The 14,921-nt window shown below is 41.5% G+C and overlaps 1 protein-coding gene across 12 annotated transcripts in view; it reads left to right on the top strand.

Moving 5' to 3' along the window:
* pax2a (paired box 2a) overlaps nucleotides 1-14,921 on the top strand; it is a 40,648-nt gene that overhangs the window by 10,899 nt on the left and 14,828 nt on the right. For 4 of the 12 annotated variants that reach the window (XM_085296752.1, XM_085296753.1, XM_085296744.1 and 1 more), the window contains exons 1-5: nucleotides 360-935; nucleotides 2,386-2,551; nucleotides 3,683-3,880; nucleotides 7,370-7,455; nucleotides 7,630-7,749. In XM_085296752.1, the coding sequence (XP_085152878.1) occupies nucleotides 893-935; nucleotides 2,386-2,551; nucleotides 3,683-3,880; nucleotides 7,370-7,455; nucleotides 7,630-7,749 (613 nt within the window). In that variant the 5' untranslated portion in view covers nucleotides 360-892. Of the gene's footprint in view, nucleotides 1-359; nucleotides 936-2,385; nucleotides 2,552-3,205; nucleotides 3,227-3,682; nucleotides 3,881-7,369; nucleotides 7,456-7,629; nucleotides 7,750-8,708; nucleotides 8,754-14,921 lie in introns of those variants that run through there. The other 8 variants (XM_085296746.1, XM_085296748.1, XM_085296743.1 and 5 more) reach the window with 4 other exon arrangements.

Below are 14,921 nucleotides of genomic sequence, written 5' to 3'. Positions count from 1 at the left end.
CTGAAAGCGTCCGAGCAGCATGGCTTTAAAGTAGCCTGACAGTGCTTTACCTCTTTTCTACCTCCTGCCTTTAATTTCCTTGATTCTTTACCCCAAAGTCTCATCATTTCCCATTTCGTCTCCCTCCCCTTCCTGGCTGTCGGATGCAGGGACCTCCTCATTTGAGCTGCAGGTTTTTACGTGGGCGAATCACAAAGTGTTGGAATCTATTGCCTTTGTCTGACAAGTCATCCATCTCTATGCAAGGGGATCTGTGGGATGGAGGTAGGGGGGGGGGGGGGGGGGGGGTGAACTGTGGGACTGCAGCTTTTAGAAACAGACACACAAGGAGAGGGGTTTCATTTTCTGCCCAAAGCTTCGTTCAGGCACAGCCCATTCTGGAGGAGAGGGGGACTCGCTGCTCTGTACTTCGCCGTGTCCATGTTGTTGTCATCTCCGCCCCTATCTGATTAAACCACAGAGCCTGCCGGTCCACCACGCCGTCAGAGGAGAGGGATTTTTTTTTCCGGTCGCAGATTCCTGAGCGGAGCAGTGGAGACTCGGTTTTACGCTTCTGTTTTCCTCATGATGTCCCTTAAAAACAAACAGTGACCCGCTTCGAGCCAATGTTTCCGCGACTGGTGCGCTCTGCACACGCGTGGGTCATGCACTGCACCTGACAGCCCCTTCTGCAGACTTTTGAGTTTAGACTTTTTTTTTTTATTCCAGGAGGAAAACTTAGCATCGCGCCCAAGAAGTTGTTCACTGCTTGTTCACCGCGGACTCTTCCCACACGGACTGTGTTACACCAACATCTAAATCCTTGATTGTTTTTTTCTTTTTGTCATTTAAGCTGCATCACCGAGGCGAAACGGCGACCTCAGTCGATTACCTTTCTTTCCTTTGCTATCCCATGGATATTCACTGCAAAGCAGACCCCTTCTCAGCGATGCACCGTGAGTATGCTGAATTAGTTTAGAAACCAAAAACATGTCTGTCATCCTACTTTACTTTTTAGCGCACAAAAAAAAAAAAAACCGATCCTGTGCACTTGCAATGATTGCGCTCTAATTTAAATAGAAATGAAACAGTTACGATAGCGAAATGTAAGGTGATTGATATTTTTTATTGGGCCTCGCTGTTTTCCCCCCTATTGTCCAATGAAATGTACACGATTCTCACATCTAAAATCTTGCTACCTTTACTTTTTTTTTTTTCCAAATTGATTTTTTTCCCCCACTGGTTGACTTAAAAGGCTAATTGTAAAAATATAGTTTTAGCAGTTTTTGACGTTAATTTTATGATAATATAATGCAGAGTAAATAATAACAGATGGCTGATGAATTAAAATAAAATAATAAAAAACGGAAGATTTCTGACTTATTTTTAAACCCACGTGGGTGAAATCCGCTTTTATTTGTGTGTTTTTAGTTTATTATCTTTAAACTTTATTAACCCTGAGGTTGGTTGTGGGAAATATGTAGGTCTGTATTTAAGACACAAGTGGAGAGGGGGGGAGGATTTAAAAAGAAAAGAGTTAATTTAAATACAAAGCTTTTATTACCTGGGAAATCACCTGCCACATTCAGGCTACTTTTAGGGAGGCAGGGAGCACGCTGTGTGCAAATGGATGTAGCCTTAACGTTTCACTTTATTAACAATCTCTCACTTTGATTCGGATGGTAAAGAATTAAAGTGACGACAGAATTTAGAAAGCGTCTGCTTTTTTCTGCTTGTTTTTTCCTCGCGTATTCCCTCCATATGATATGCGTAAAAGAAGACCCGGACTCTGTGTGAATTATTTATCCCCACCTCCTTCGCACAATCCGCGTTTGTAATATGAGTTATCAAAGCTTGTTTTAATTATTTACAATAATTGTGCAAGGAAAATTAAACAGGTTGAAACGTAATATCTGCGACATGTGTTAGGCTGCAGGAGGGGGGGAGATCCTTTTGGAAAATATTGCCTAACCAAGCCAGTGAGCAGGGACAGATGAGATCCTGGAAATGAAAAAGAAAAAGCAGATAGATTTTATTTTTAAATTGTGATATTTTTTTTCTTTTATATTTCACTGTTACATTTGCTGGGCAAAAATCCTCTAAAAATTGAATGTTTTAAAATTAGTTTAAAATTGTGGCAGCTTTAATTCATTTATTATTATTATTATTATTATTATTATTATTATTATTATTATTATTATTATTATTATTATTATTGAACAGCATCAGAGTTCGCTAATATTCAGATTTGCGTCACATTGTGTGTGTTTGTGCTACTTTGATTTCATTTACTCTGAAAATTCAACACACACACACAGTAGAGGGCTGATGAGCACACACAGCAGTGTGTTCTGCAGGTATGTAATGTTATGTCCCCTCCTCGTGTTGCTGTTGTATCCCACGCAGGGCACGGCGGTGTGAACCAGCTCGGCGGGGTGTTTGTGAACGGCAGACCCCTTCCCGACGTGGTGAGGCAGCGGATCGTGGAGCTGGCCCACCAGGGCGTCCGGCCCTGCGACATCTCCAGACAGCTACGGGTCAGTCACGGCTGTGTCAGCAAAATCCTCGGCAGGTAAAAGGGGGGATACACTACCAAACAGAGCCCTGTGTGTGTCAAACATCAATCTTCTATAGCTGCTATATGCGCACCCAGCTCTATTTCAGCCTCAGTCATCGGTTATATAGGCAGGTCATTTTTTTCTCTCCCTTTCTTTCTTTCTTTCTTTCTCTCCCTCTCTCTTTTTTCTTGAACGCAGCAGTTCTGTGTCCCAGATTTTCAATCCATCACCTGCAGCCCCACAAGAGAAAAGCATCATAATCATGAAATAAATGTTAAGAGGGGAGTTTACAGCTAAATATTAATGAGAAAAAATATCCCAGAGAAATATGAGGCTGGCTGTCGGTGACGAAGAAATGGTGCTATCACTTCTCTACAAAAAAAAGGAAAGAAAGAAAGAAAGAAAGAAAGAAAGAAAGAAAGAAAGAAAGAAAGAAAGAAAGAAACTCGAGTTGGAATAAAAGCGGCAAAATCCAGAAAACTACCACAATCTACCCAAACTTGCCTTTGAGCATCAGATGTTACTGTGAGAAATAAACGCCAAATATATACTTTCCGTTCCTATATTTGTCCATCGGTGTAAAAAAATAAATAAATATGAGCAATTAGGTAATTTTACTTGAGAGCAGAAATGCTGTGAGATAATATTCTGACATATATTTTTTTCAGCTATCAGAAGGCATTTCAGAGGTATTTCATTTCACACACACTGTATGTTTGTCACCAACATTTACCAGTAGGTCATGGTGGCATGTAGTGCATGCTACTGTAAGCTTATGCAGACTGGAAATGAGGTCCAGACTGCGCTCTTACATCTAAACTATCCTTTGTTCTGTCCTTCTCACTGCTCATATTGTTTAATTTTAATTATACTGCTTTTTTTCGTTGAAAATCCGCTTTGTGCGCCTTCCAGCTGACACTTAATTAGGCCCATATAACAGCACACTTGCAGGCCAATTAATAGATTAATGCCGCCATAATGTTCGTAGGTATTTTTTTTTCTTTAGCCTATATGTAACTGCAGAAGATCGATGGAGATTGTTTCCACACAAACGATTTTGTTAAAGCCACCTTTCTCACTGATCACACGACTGATTTAAATAAAGGAGGGATCCATTCAGGAACACTCGCTCTGTCCCCATGCAGGTACTATGAAACCGGCAGTATTAAACCCGGGGTTATTGGTGGCTCCAAACCAAAGGTTGCAACTCCAAAAGTGGTGGACAAAATTGCAGAATATAAACGGCAGAATCCAACCATGTTCGCTTGGGAAATAAGGGACCGACTACTGGCTGAGGGCGTCTGCGACAATGACACGGTTCCCAGCGTTTCATCCATCAACAGGTAGGTGGCACGGCTTTATTTTATTTCTTAGAAGGCGCGCTAAACTGCGCCAAAGCGCGCAAACTCTTCCAGGAATAAAGCTGTGAACTTATTTCTTTTTAAACGTCTGCGTGCAAGTGATGGAAAAAAACAGGGGGGAACAGATAAAAAAAACAAAAAAAAAACAAGAAAGGAACTTTTTGTCGTTTACCAAACTTAAAAAAAATAAAAGTGTAGCTTTTTTATCCCCACATACAAGGCTAAAACGAGCCTGTTAGGGGTGGTCTCATAAGTGCAATTCAATCCCCTGTGCGGCCCTGCGCAACACAGCCAGCACTGCCGCTGAGGCTGGAGCCGCGAAGAATCACATCTGTCTCGATAAAAACCGATCAATACAGCGTAACCAGATCCAGAGGCAGAAGGAAATACCCAACAAAGTCGTTCAATACGCGGACCACAGAGGCGGCAGCACCATCTTTATTGCCAGCCAAATGGAGGAAGAGAGTGACAACAGACCACATAGGCTTTTACAGGACAGTTTGTAAAATTATTATTATTATTATTATTATTATTATTATTATTATTATTATTATTATTATTAGTAGTAGTAGTAGTAGTAGTAGTAGTAGTAGTAGTATTCGTATTATTCGTATTATTCGTATTATTCGTATTATTATGTTGTGGCTGTAGGAGCTGATTTAACTACAGAATTAAATCAACTAATGTAGAAACTGCAAGAAAAAAAAACATTCGTCCAGAAACAGAGGTGATCTGCGGGTATTTGTGGGATAAGGGAGTTTCTGTTCCACGAAAACAGCGAAAGCAGTAGACACCCTACACCTTCACCTTTCCACATGAAGCAGGACAGCAGCAGACAAAGTGTCTTTAGACAGAGGACTCTGGTGAAAAAAACCCCTCTGCATGTGTGCAAAGTGAAAAAGCCCGCAGTGCCTGCCAGTGATGAACTTTGGTTAGGAGGCACTGTTCCAGAGAGCTGGTCATCAGCATTACATTTTAATGAGCTGAAGAGAGTCTCATAACACAAGCAGCTAAATGCAGGAGATGGATGAATCTTTGCTAAATTTAAATTTAAAAAAACAACAACAACAACAGAAAGATAGGGAGAGGGAAATAGCAGAAAATCACATGGCTTTGGAAATTATATCTTCAATAGGTTCTTAGCACTATTGTGTGTTTGCACCTGTTGTTTCTAAAACCACAGCAGTTTGTAATCCATTTTATGTCTATTTTTTTTTTTTTACAAAAATAAAAAAACAATTTTTGATAATCTGCTCAGTTTGAACTTTGTGGAACAGCAGGACAGGGAGGAACATGTCCTTTGAAACCGCATTAATAATTAACTCTTAGACTTTGTTGCACTGCACAAATCTGCTTTTTTTTTTTTCATTCCTTAAACATGGCATCACAAATCAAAACATAGCAATCAGTGAGCCTTACTCCACTTTCATTCCCTAAAGTCTTTCTTGGCATTGAAAAGAAGTTAACTGGCACTTTTAGCAAAATCTTCTCTTTGCTCTGTATAATTGTGAAAGTACTGGCTTTTTAAAATATTAGCTTAATTTCTTGCTTGCTGATGTTAAAGGGAGGAATGGGAATGGTGTGGAGGAGGAAGAAAAGAACGAATAGAAGTATTAGAGCCAGTCAAGAGGACTGAAAGGGAGAGCGGACCCCTGGTGGTCTTTGTGGTTAAGGATCTGACCTCTGCTCTGTTGACTAAAGAGGATGTCCTGGCTTTAAACACATTTTTCCTGCATTAATTATTAAAGATTACACAGAGACTGGGTTGCACTTTGTTTTGTTGTCGCAGAGAGAGGAGTTTCCATCCGCTGCACCATGCCCAGTGAACAAAGGCATAGCCGTGAGCGAATTTCAATCATATTGATCCACATTTTAATACTTCTTTGGGGATTACATTTTTTTTTACAACTGTGAAACACCAAAGTCGTTAATTCATCCATCCAAATTGCTTATTCAATATCAACAACATAGACTTGAAACAAAGTCCTTGAATTTATGAGACTCCCTCGAGTCATGAGGTCAGATAACTGTTGTGGTGAGATGTTAGAAATTCAAATATGATATTGATGTGTGTTTTCTGGAGGAGACTACCTGCCTTTGTTGCCCCGCCTGAAGGAGAGAGCACGGAGGACACATGAGATAGTGAGGGGAATGAAAAGAGTCTGATGTACATTTTTGCCCCTGAGGACGTTAACCCCATAGATGCCTGATTCAGAACTGATAGCTTATTGCCGGATGCCACATGTGAGCGCCATTCGCCTCATTTGCAGTCTGTAGAAGTCCGTTTCTGTCACATACCTCTAAAGTGAGAGGGCACACAATACTGCCTGTTATTCAATGATCTCAAGTTGAGCTGTCAATCAGAACATTACCATAGTCACAGTTTAATGTAATGCGATCATGCCCCATAAGAGCTGAGCTTGTGCAAATCCCATTGTGCTCGTCTTCCTAAAAGAAATACAGCAATCATCAGATTTACTGTAAAATAAAATTTGCCTTCATTTGTTTTAATTACAGCCTGCTTTAGTTTTTTATTTATTTATTTACTTATTAAGTGTACAACAGATTAATCGGCACCGGAGGTGACAGCAGTCTCAGCTTCAGCAAATAAGATGCTATTGGTTTCCTTTCACAAATAATGTATGGTTCACAATTTGCATTTGCTGTTCCTCTCTGCCATTCGTTGTCAGTTTTTCTATCTGGGAGTTCCAATCAATAGGGTCTGATCCTCGGTCAGCCCGGGGGATTCCTGCGTGCTACACTCGTCGAGTGAAAAAGGGCAAAAAAAAGTGAGAAATACAGAAATAAATCGGCTACCAGTAAAGAAAGAAAGAAAGAAAAGTAAGAGATGGAGGTTTGAAAGGCAGCTATTGCAAAGTACAGTAAAGCTGATAGGACACTGGACAGTAAAGAGAGTTGAAATGAGAAAAGAGGATGAGAGTGGGAGTGAAAGATCAGCTTTGAGAGATGGAGAGAGAGAGAGAGGAGAGCAAGGAGAAAAGAGGGAGTGGGGAGCAGGAGAGGCAGATTATTAGAGTTGGCCAGGTAGAGCCAGTGAAGCTGATCATTGAGGTGAATTGATGTGATTTCATGCTTTGTTTGCAAGATCATTCAGACCAAAGTGCAATGAAGACTTTCCCGCCACATCACATCTTACTGCTATAGGGACTTTATCATATTTCTAACCTCAGAATCCAGCTAGATTGAATCCAGAGTCTCAGGGGGCAGCCCCCATTCAGTCTTGCACAGGAGACGAGAGATTGCTCCTAAAGCCCCGAGATTGGCTATTGGTGACAGGGGCCTGAATATGAGGATACAAGTGCCCCAAACGATGGAGCACTTGTACATGCACAGATGTAAGTGGACGTGATGTGTCATGTTTAAGTGTCCTGTGGCGGACCAGTACGGTGTAAAATCTCAATTCTCTGAAAGCACTATTGATTGATCCGTGTGTGTTGTTCCCCTTACCAGGATTATCCGCACCAAAGTCCAGCAGCAATTCCACCCATCCCCTGACGGATCTGTTACACCACTCTCCACGCCCGGCCATACCATAGGTGAGCATCAATACGGCTACACAGGCCAATCAAACGAACAAATCGGGGCTGCAGAAAGAATAAGAAACGGAAAAAAAAACTACACATGAACACATATTAACCCACGTTAACCTGAAGAGACACACAAACACACACAGTACTGCATGCGCACTCTAACTCTGCTTTCTCCGTCAGTGCCCAGCACAGCCTCCCCTCCTGTGACCAGTGCCTCCAACAATCCCGTAGGATCCTACTCCATCAACGGCATTCTGGGTATCCCCCGCTCCAATGGTGAGAAGAGGAAACGAGACGATGGTAAGGGAGACATAAGATCCCTTTGTTTGCCATCCTTTTAATTCTTTTCATCACTCATCTCCTACTTTTTTCCTGTGTGTGAAGAAGATGGCATTTATGACAGCGCTGCAGCCAAGTGTGTTTTTGTGTGCTGTCTCCAGTGACTTGTTATGCTGTATATAAGGCGGGATGAGAGTTGCGAGAGTGCTGTGATTCAATCAGCTTTTCGATGCCCTACGTTCTACCATACGCCTACAGAGCTGTATCTCAATTTTATACCACGCTCAGATGTATTGTAGATATCCCATACAGCTGTCATACAACTCTAAAGCCCTTCGGAAAAGGCATCAACGCTGCTGCTCCGTGCTTTTATTCCAGTAAAGTAACAAACAGCAGAAAAAGTAGCTCTTTTGAAATTTCCTGCTTTGATCCTGTCAGATAAGTCATGATTTATCATTATGGACTATATATTTTTTTTAAAGATAAGGATTGATTGATTTGATTATGATTTTAATTATATTTTTCCACGATGATTCAAATAATTTTAAGTATATTAAAACATCCCAAAATATTTTTTTACTAGCAGGGGGCAGGCAGCGAATAGATCTATATACACCCAAAGATTAAGTGAAAGCCTATCCAGTCCAAGCCAGAATTTCTCATTCCGAGGTAAAGCTAGAGAGTGGACACACACACACACTGCCTGAGGGCTAATAGATTATCGGTTGTGCAAACAATTGGCTTTTTTAATGCCTATGAATTAACATGTCCCTGGTGGAGGCTTGAACAGGTGTAGGAACAGACCGGTGGAGGCAGGGAAGGGGCTGTGTGTGTTTGTGAGTGTGTGTGTGTTTGTGCATGTGTGTATGTGTACAAGTGTGATTCTGTGCTTTGAGGTGGCTGATGGGATGTTGAAAATGATCTCAAAGAGCACTTATCAAAACAGGCCACTTCCTTCTTTTATGTTTCTGTCTCTTTAGTTCTCTGGAGTGGCAACCACTTGGATGGGAGGAAAATAGGACATTGTAAGTTTAAGTTAGACAACCTTCTCTTTTGCTTTGGTCAAACAGATCACAATACTGTCACGCACTCTATTTGCTCTTCCAGGGTAATGAGCTTATGAGGTGTGGTGTGGCGGGGAAGACTTTTTCACACAGATTATCTCCCTAGTAATGAAAACGAATAAAGCTAAATAGACTAGAAAATCACGTTTTCCATAGATTGTCATAAACACAATGCAGTTTATTGCAAAAAACAAATGCATATTTACTAACGACTCTATTTTTCTCATTTCTATTCAAACTGACTTGTGATATAAAAGTTCCAGTGCAGGTTTTTTTTTTGTATTTGGATATTTAATTAAGTAACTTCATTTAATTATTAACCCCTCATATTTTAGAATTATAGCGTCTTTTTTTATTACCAAAAATAAATAGGCACACCTATACAGCAGAAAATATCCATTTTTTAAAGCTAAAATGTTAACATGCTTCTTTGTCTGTTGTAAAAATATAATTAATTCGGGGGGGAAAGTTAAGCAAGATTAGAAACAAAAGGAGATCAGTGCAGGAAAGTGTTTGATTTTTAAATCTACAAATAACTGACTGGACTTTGCACGTCTGTATACTAGTAATTCCTTTAATGCTTGTGCCTGCGTTGTGATATTCTGACCGTGCTAAATGAAAAACCATTTCACACTTTTTGTGCTGATGGTAGTTGCTGGTGATCCTGCTGTGGTTGAAGTCAGTGGTTGCCCTTTTAGGAAGAAAAAGGTCCCCATTACTGCAGGGCTGTAGAGATAATGTAGTGTGACACGCGTTATGTACACCAGGTCCCCGTAAGACGAGCTTCAGGGACATAGGTGCCATAAGAGCTATTAATCTGTCCTTGTCATGTGTTATTGCAAATTAAAAGTAGCATGTTACACTGGACGGCTTTGAGTGAAGATGGGAGGAGGAGCGACAAGAGGAGCAGGGGAATTTGTCGAAAAAAAGTGGGTTTATGAGGGAAGGAGGGAACAAGGAGGTCCAGGCAGCCTCAATGAGAATTGAGCAAGGATTAATTTTAGGATCTGTGCATGCCTGCGAACACACCTATGCACGGAAATGTGTCTTTTATGTGTTTGTGCGTAACTTCGTGGCTTCCGATGCTCTTCACATAGTGAACATAGTGACATTTAAAAAGAATTTGCAATTCTGCAGAGAAAAGCTATTAATTCACAAATTAACATCTCTCCCTCCCTCCCTTCCTCCCTCCCTCTATCTTGGATGTGCATGCTATCGAAAAGACAAAAGAAATAGCCTTAAGGGGGGAAAAGAGAGAGTCTCAGTCCTATCTGTGGAGAGATTGGTTTGCATGTCTGCAAGCAGCGATACCAATTATGCCAGTGCTGGGAGAATGCGTCTCAATGCGCCCCTCTCCTTTGCCCCACCGCTCCCCCCACTCCCTCCTCCCACCACCACTACTACCACCACCCCACCCCGAATCTATCCATAGCCAGATTTATTTGTGTATCTCATTACAGGAAATGGAATGTTGTTCCTGCCAAATGCATTAATAGTGAAGTGGGGAAATTAGCTTGTTGTACAGCCTGCTCTCACCAAGTCATTTAAACCTATGGTGGAGTTGGAAGCCAAGAAAAGACAGAGAGGATTGGGTGACAACTTCTGTGTGATTGTATGTATAATGTGTATTACAGCGCTATAAGTCCATGCAGTCGTTTGCAAGGTTTGAGGCCTGCGGTAATTTCTCGCAGACTATTTTGAGCTAATTAATATGTCACATACTTGCATGCTATAACTTGTTCTCTTTGTACATCGAAACATGTTTTTATTAGAGCTGCAGCTTAGTGTTTTCTTAGTCTTAGTATATACTGACAGGTTACTGCTGACCTTGTTGCTTGTTTGCAGTCAGGTTGATGTGACCTAACTATATGTTTTTCTCATCGCTGGCTCTCCAAGTCCTGTGCAGAGCCCGGTGGAGCTCTGGGGAGGACAGGCAGTAGGGAGCCACGGTGATAAATTAGATAGAGAAAGCAAAGGTCATAACTTGTGATTGTAGCGTGGGTGTGGGATAAGTGTAGAAGGAGCTGATGAGTGTGTGAGTGGGGAGGGAAAAAAATACGGCCTAGCAGGTTGCTCATTCATGACATAAAACCATGATCATCGGCAGCAGCCGGAATCATATCAACCTTGCTCAATAGCTTGAGCGAAAAAAAATGAATACAGTCACTGTTTTGATTTGTTCACATTTGATATTTGGCCCTTTTGGAGATTGTCCACAATGTATCTTTTAACACACGTGACCCATTTGTGGAGTTTATATCAGTTACTGTATGGATTTAAACCTGGGCCTACACTGGTTGACTAGTCAAGCCACTCCATGACAATGAGTCAATAGAGGATCACTTTAGAAAATAAATGCATCCAGAGCAAGACAGAAAAATGGAATCATGAGCACCATGATGGCCCTGATGGGGTGTGTGTGCGAGAGAGAAAAGCCCAGGTTTGAGAGGGGCCACAGAGCGTAACATAGAGACAAGAGGCTGTTAGGGCCCTGACAGTAGAAGAGGCACAAAAGGGTCCACACTGCATTCCTCCCCCTCCTCCTTCTGTGATCTATCGCTGTCTTTCTCTTCAAGATTTCTTTCCTTCTCTCGTCGTCCCCTTGTTCTTCTTCTTCCTGAGTCTTGTGGTTTAGTAACGTGGCTGTGCGAGCTCCAGCTTACAGTTGTAAACAACATACAATGAGAGCCGTCACAAAAAAAAATTTAAAGAGAGGAAATTTACTCAGTGGAGAGGAATCATGTCAGAGAAAAGTCAATTATGGGCAGCAATGCAGAGAATTAATGGAGCGATGCATTACTCAGCTTGAGGAGGGAGAAACGGCACGAGAAAAGTAGGGATACGTTAATTGCATTTCTACAAATACTCACCACACAGGGCGGCTGTGTTAAACGGCAGACTGAAAGCAGAGGAGGACAAAGAAAAATACAAGATGGGCATAAAACAGTGAGAGAGACTCTGTGGCAAATAGCAAAAAGAATTTCACATATTTAGACGTATGAATATTCCTTTGAATTTCTTTTGCAGTTTTTGACAGATTTGTCCAAGTCAAATATTTTCCCCTCAAATCTGACCGATACAGTGTCTTGCTCAAAGAACCACTAACCCTGCATTCAAAGGCTAAATAACTGCCACCAGATCTTATTAATATTCCAGAATATACATTTAAGTGGTTTTATTTATTTATTATAAACTTTCTGTCAAATCTAGTAAATAAAACAAATAAAATAAAGTGGAGATCTGCGAAATCCTGTCAATGCAGCCGCGGTGGAAGCAGTGAGAGCAAATATCAAACAAGCATCACTGTGCCTGCTGACAGTCAGTACACTGGTTGGGGTGCTAAATCGAATTAATAAAGCTCTTAAACATGCCACAACATAACAGGATCTTAACAGCCATGGCAGTGTTGCTGCTTCTCTCCCTCTTTCTCCCCCACCCCACCCACCTCTCTCCTTTCCGCTTCAGAGCTTTCATAAATATAGCTAGCTTACAGGGAAGGAGTGTTCACCCTCTGGGTATACCAGTTTGTTTGCGCTCTCTCGCTCTCTCACTCTCTCTCTCTCTCTCTCTCTCTCTCTCTCTCTCTTCCCAAGCTCAACAGCATTTTTTTTCTCAAAAAAAACCCCCATCAATAAATGATCCACAATTTGCGATAGCATCATTCCACCTATCAACAGAGGCCGAGTAAGTAAAGCAGCCTCTGATCTGAGGGACTGCATGTCATTGATTTACGGAGAGAGCCAGCCAGTGTGTAGGGATTCATTTGCCTTTCAAACAAGCCTCCACCTCTACTTTTCTCTGAGTTATCTTATCATATAAACAGGAGAGATGAAAGAGGGACATTAGTGCCACCACACCATCACAGGACCTTAACATCCCCCAAAACACGACAGATACAGCTGAGGTCTTTTTCACAATAGCTACTGTTACTGGGAAAGTGTGTGTGTGTGTGTGTGTGTGTGTGTGTGTGTGTGTGTGTGTGTGTGTGTGTGTGTGTGTGCGTGTGTGTGCGTGTGTGTGCGTGTGTGTGTGGTACAAAAGGCTGAAAGTGCAAACATATGAGTGGTCTGATGAAAGCCTACAATAACTTTTAGGTTTAAAATCTCTGAATACATAATGATAAAAAAAAAGCACATTTTTCAACACAACAAGGTCGAACAGCACCTGTTTAAGCTGATCAAAACAAAACAAAAATTTAATGTGGGAATGTCACCTTAGCAGATTCTTGTTTTTATCTCTGTTTGTCTCCTCACACTTTTGTGTTAAAACAAAGAGACGCAGTCAGACGCTGCTGTGGGAGTGATAAGAGAATACCTGCTGAGACACCCAAAGGGGTTGCAGAAACACTAAGAAAAAGAAACAAACCAGTCAATGAGACAAACACACACACACACACACACACACACACACACACACACACACACACACACACACACACACACACACACACACATGCGTGCAGTCTGACAGTCGTGCTTCACACTCCACTTGACACACTGACTGTCAAAAGGATGAATCTGATTTAATGCAGCTATCTTATGATATATAGCAGACGTGAATCTCTAATGCCGAATACTGAAAATAAATGATTTGCTGCTTTTAAAAGGCCAAATCAGTCAATTTTTTAACACATAAATTTGAAAGATACTCGCATATTTTCACAATTACAAAACTGACAAAGTCTCTATCATTAGAAATTTTACAAGGTTACTTGTATAAGAAAAGCTTTAACTCTTTCCCCCATAAAGATGACCTCACCTGTACCCTTAATGATGAGTTTCGACAGCTCAGTATTAGAATAGGTACATGCAGATATCACCCTCACTGACCTTAAAAATGACAGAAACTGCTCAGTTCAGAAAAGAGGAATAATCGTTACTCATAGCAAGCATCCATGGAGGAAAGTGTTGACATCCTGCATTTTAGTTGCAAATTATCAGTCTTGTGTTAAGTAAGTTTCCAGAGAACACAAAAAAGTATCTTATGAGGGGAATTTATGTCCTTTCGCTGCCCGTTCAGAGGGCCTGATTAAGTGTATAAGGTGATGCTGAGTATAAACAGGCTCCACATAGTGAATGACAAGCACTTGCTATTGATCAAGCCTCTTTTCTCAGACCAGCTGATGTGAGGTAATTAATGACTCCATTTTCTTCTGTACCACACACAGCAATTGGGTTTCATACAGCAAAACTACTGTTCCTCCAACGCAACACCCAAGGGAGCTGTTTGAAAAAAAAGAAAAGAAAGAAAAAGCCAGGGCTAAAATATTCTGTTAACTCATGGTAAGAAAACACATGTGGCAGGAGAAAAATCAGATTCCTTCATAAATGTTACACAAAGCAAAAGTCAATATATTTTAGCAGTGAAACACACACACACACGCTCTCTCCCATCTACACATAACACACACTCATACCCAATTGCAGTCCTCTATTCCATTCTCTCCATGGATCTATTTCTTGGTGCGAATCGGGTTCATCCTCTGGCCTCAGCCATTGAGAAAAGGTCAAGCAGCCGAGCAGAATGGCAATAACGCCCCTGAAATGGTACCATCAGTGGAACATGATTGATCAATTGAATTCCATAGCACAGAAAAATGTGGGATTAAGTAGAGTATTATACGCACAATGAGTTGAGGCATGATGTTCATTCCAAGTTCATTTCGCCTCCCTCCTCTGCTAGCGGATCAGGCAATCAATAGCGGCCTTGCATATCATATATCACCGCTGGCTCGCCCAGGAGAGAACATAATCTGCTGCAAATTTAGAATGACAGATTTGTACGGGAGCTAAAGCCCTCATCCGCTGTTGGTGGCGCAGTATAGGGAGGAAGGGGAGGGTGGTGGGAGGCAGCCAGGAGAGTGGAGGGGAATGCTGGCTGGAGGTTTTAGCTTTAGATCTTTTTTTTTTTTTCATTCAGTGCTCAGGACATGATGAGTGAGCAGAGGGAGAGCTGCAGCCGCGGCAGTGGACTCCCTGGCCGAGTTGATAGGGTCAGAGATCAGAAGAACGAGGGAAGCACAGGCTCATTTGTTTATATAGAGTGTGACCAAGTGAGGAAATGCATATGATTGCCCCCAGACACCCCGTCCTCATTCGGCCCTGAGTCCCATCCCCACTCCATTCTGTT

The sequence above is a fragment of the Mchenga conophoros genome, linkage group LG13 (assembly GCF_057382185.1).
Source record: "Mchenga conophoros isolate Kocher_MC1m ecotype Shallow Benthic linkage group LG13, M_conophoros_male_GT1.1, whole genome shotgun sequence".
In the NCBI taxonomy this organism is placed as follows: domain Eukaryota; kingdom Metazoa; phylum Chordata; class Actinopteri; order Cichliformes; family Cichlidae; genus Mchenga; species Mchenga conophoros.
The sequence above is the reverse complement of the archived record's forward strand: the minus strand, read 5'-3'. Positions and strand labels throughout refer to the sequence as shown.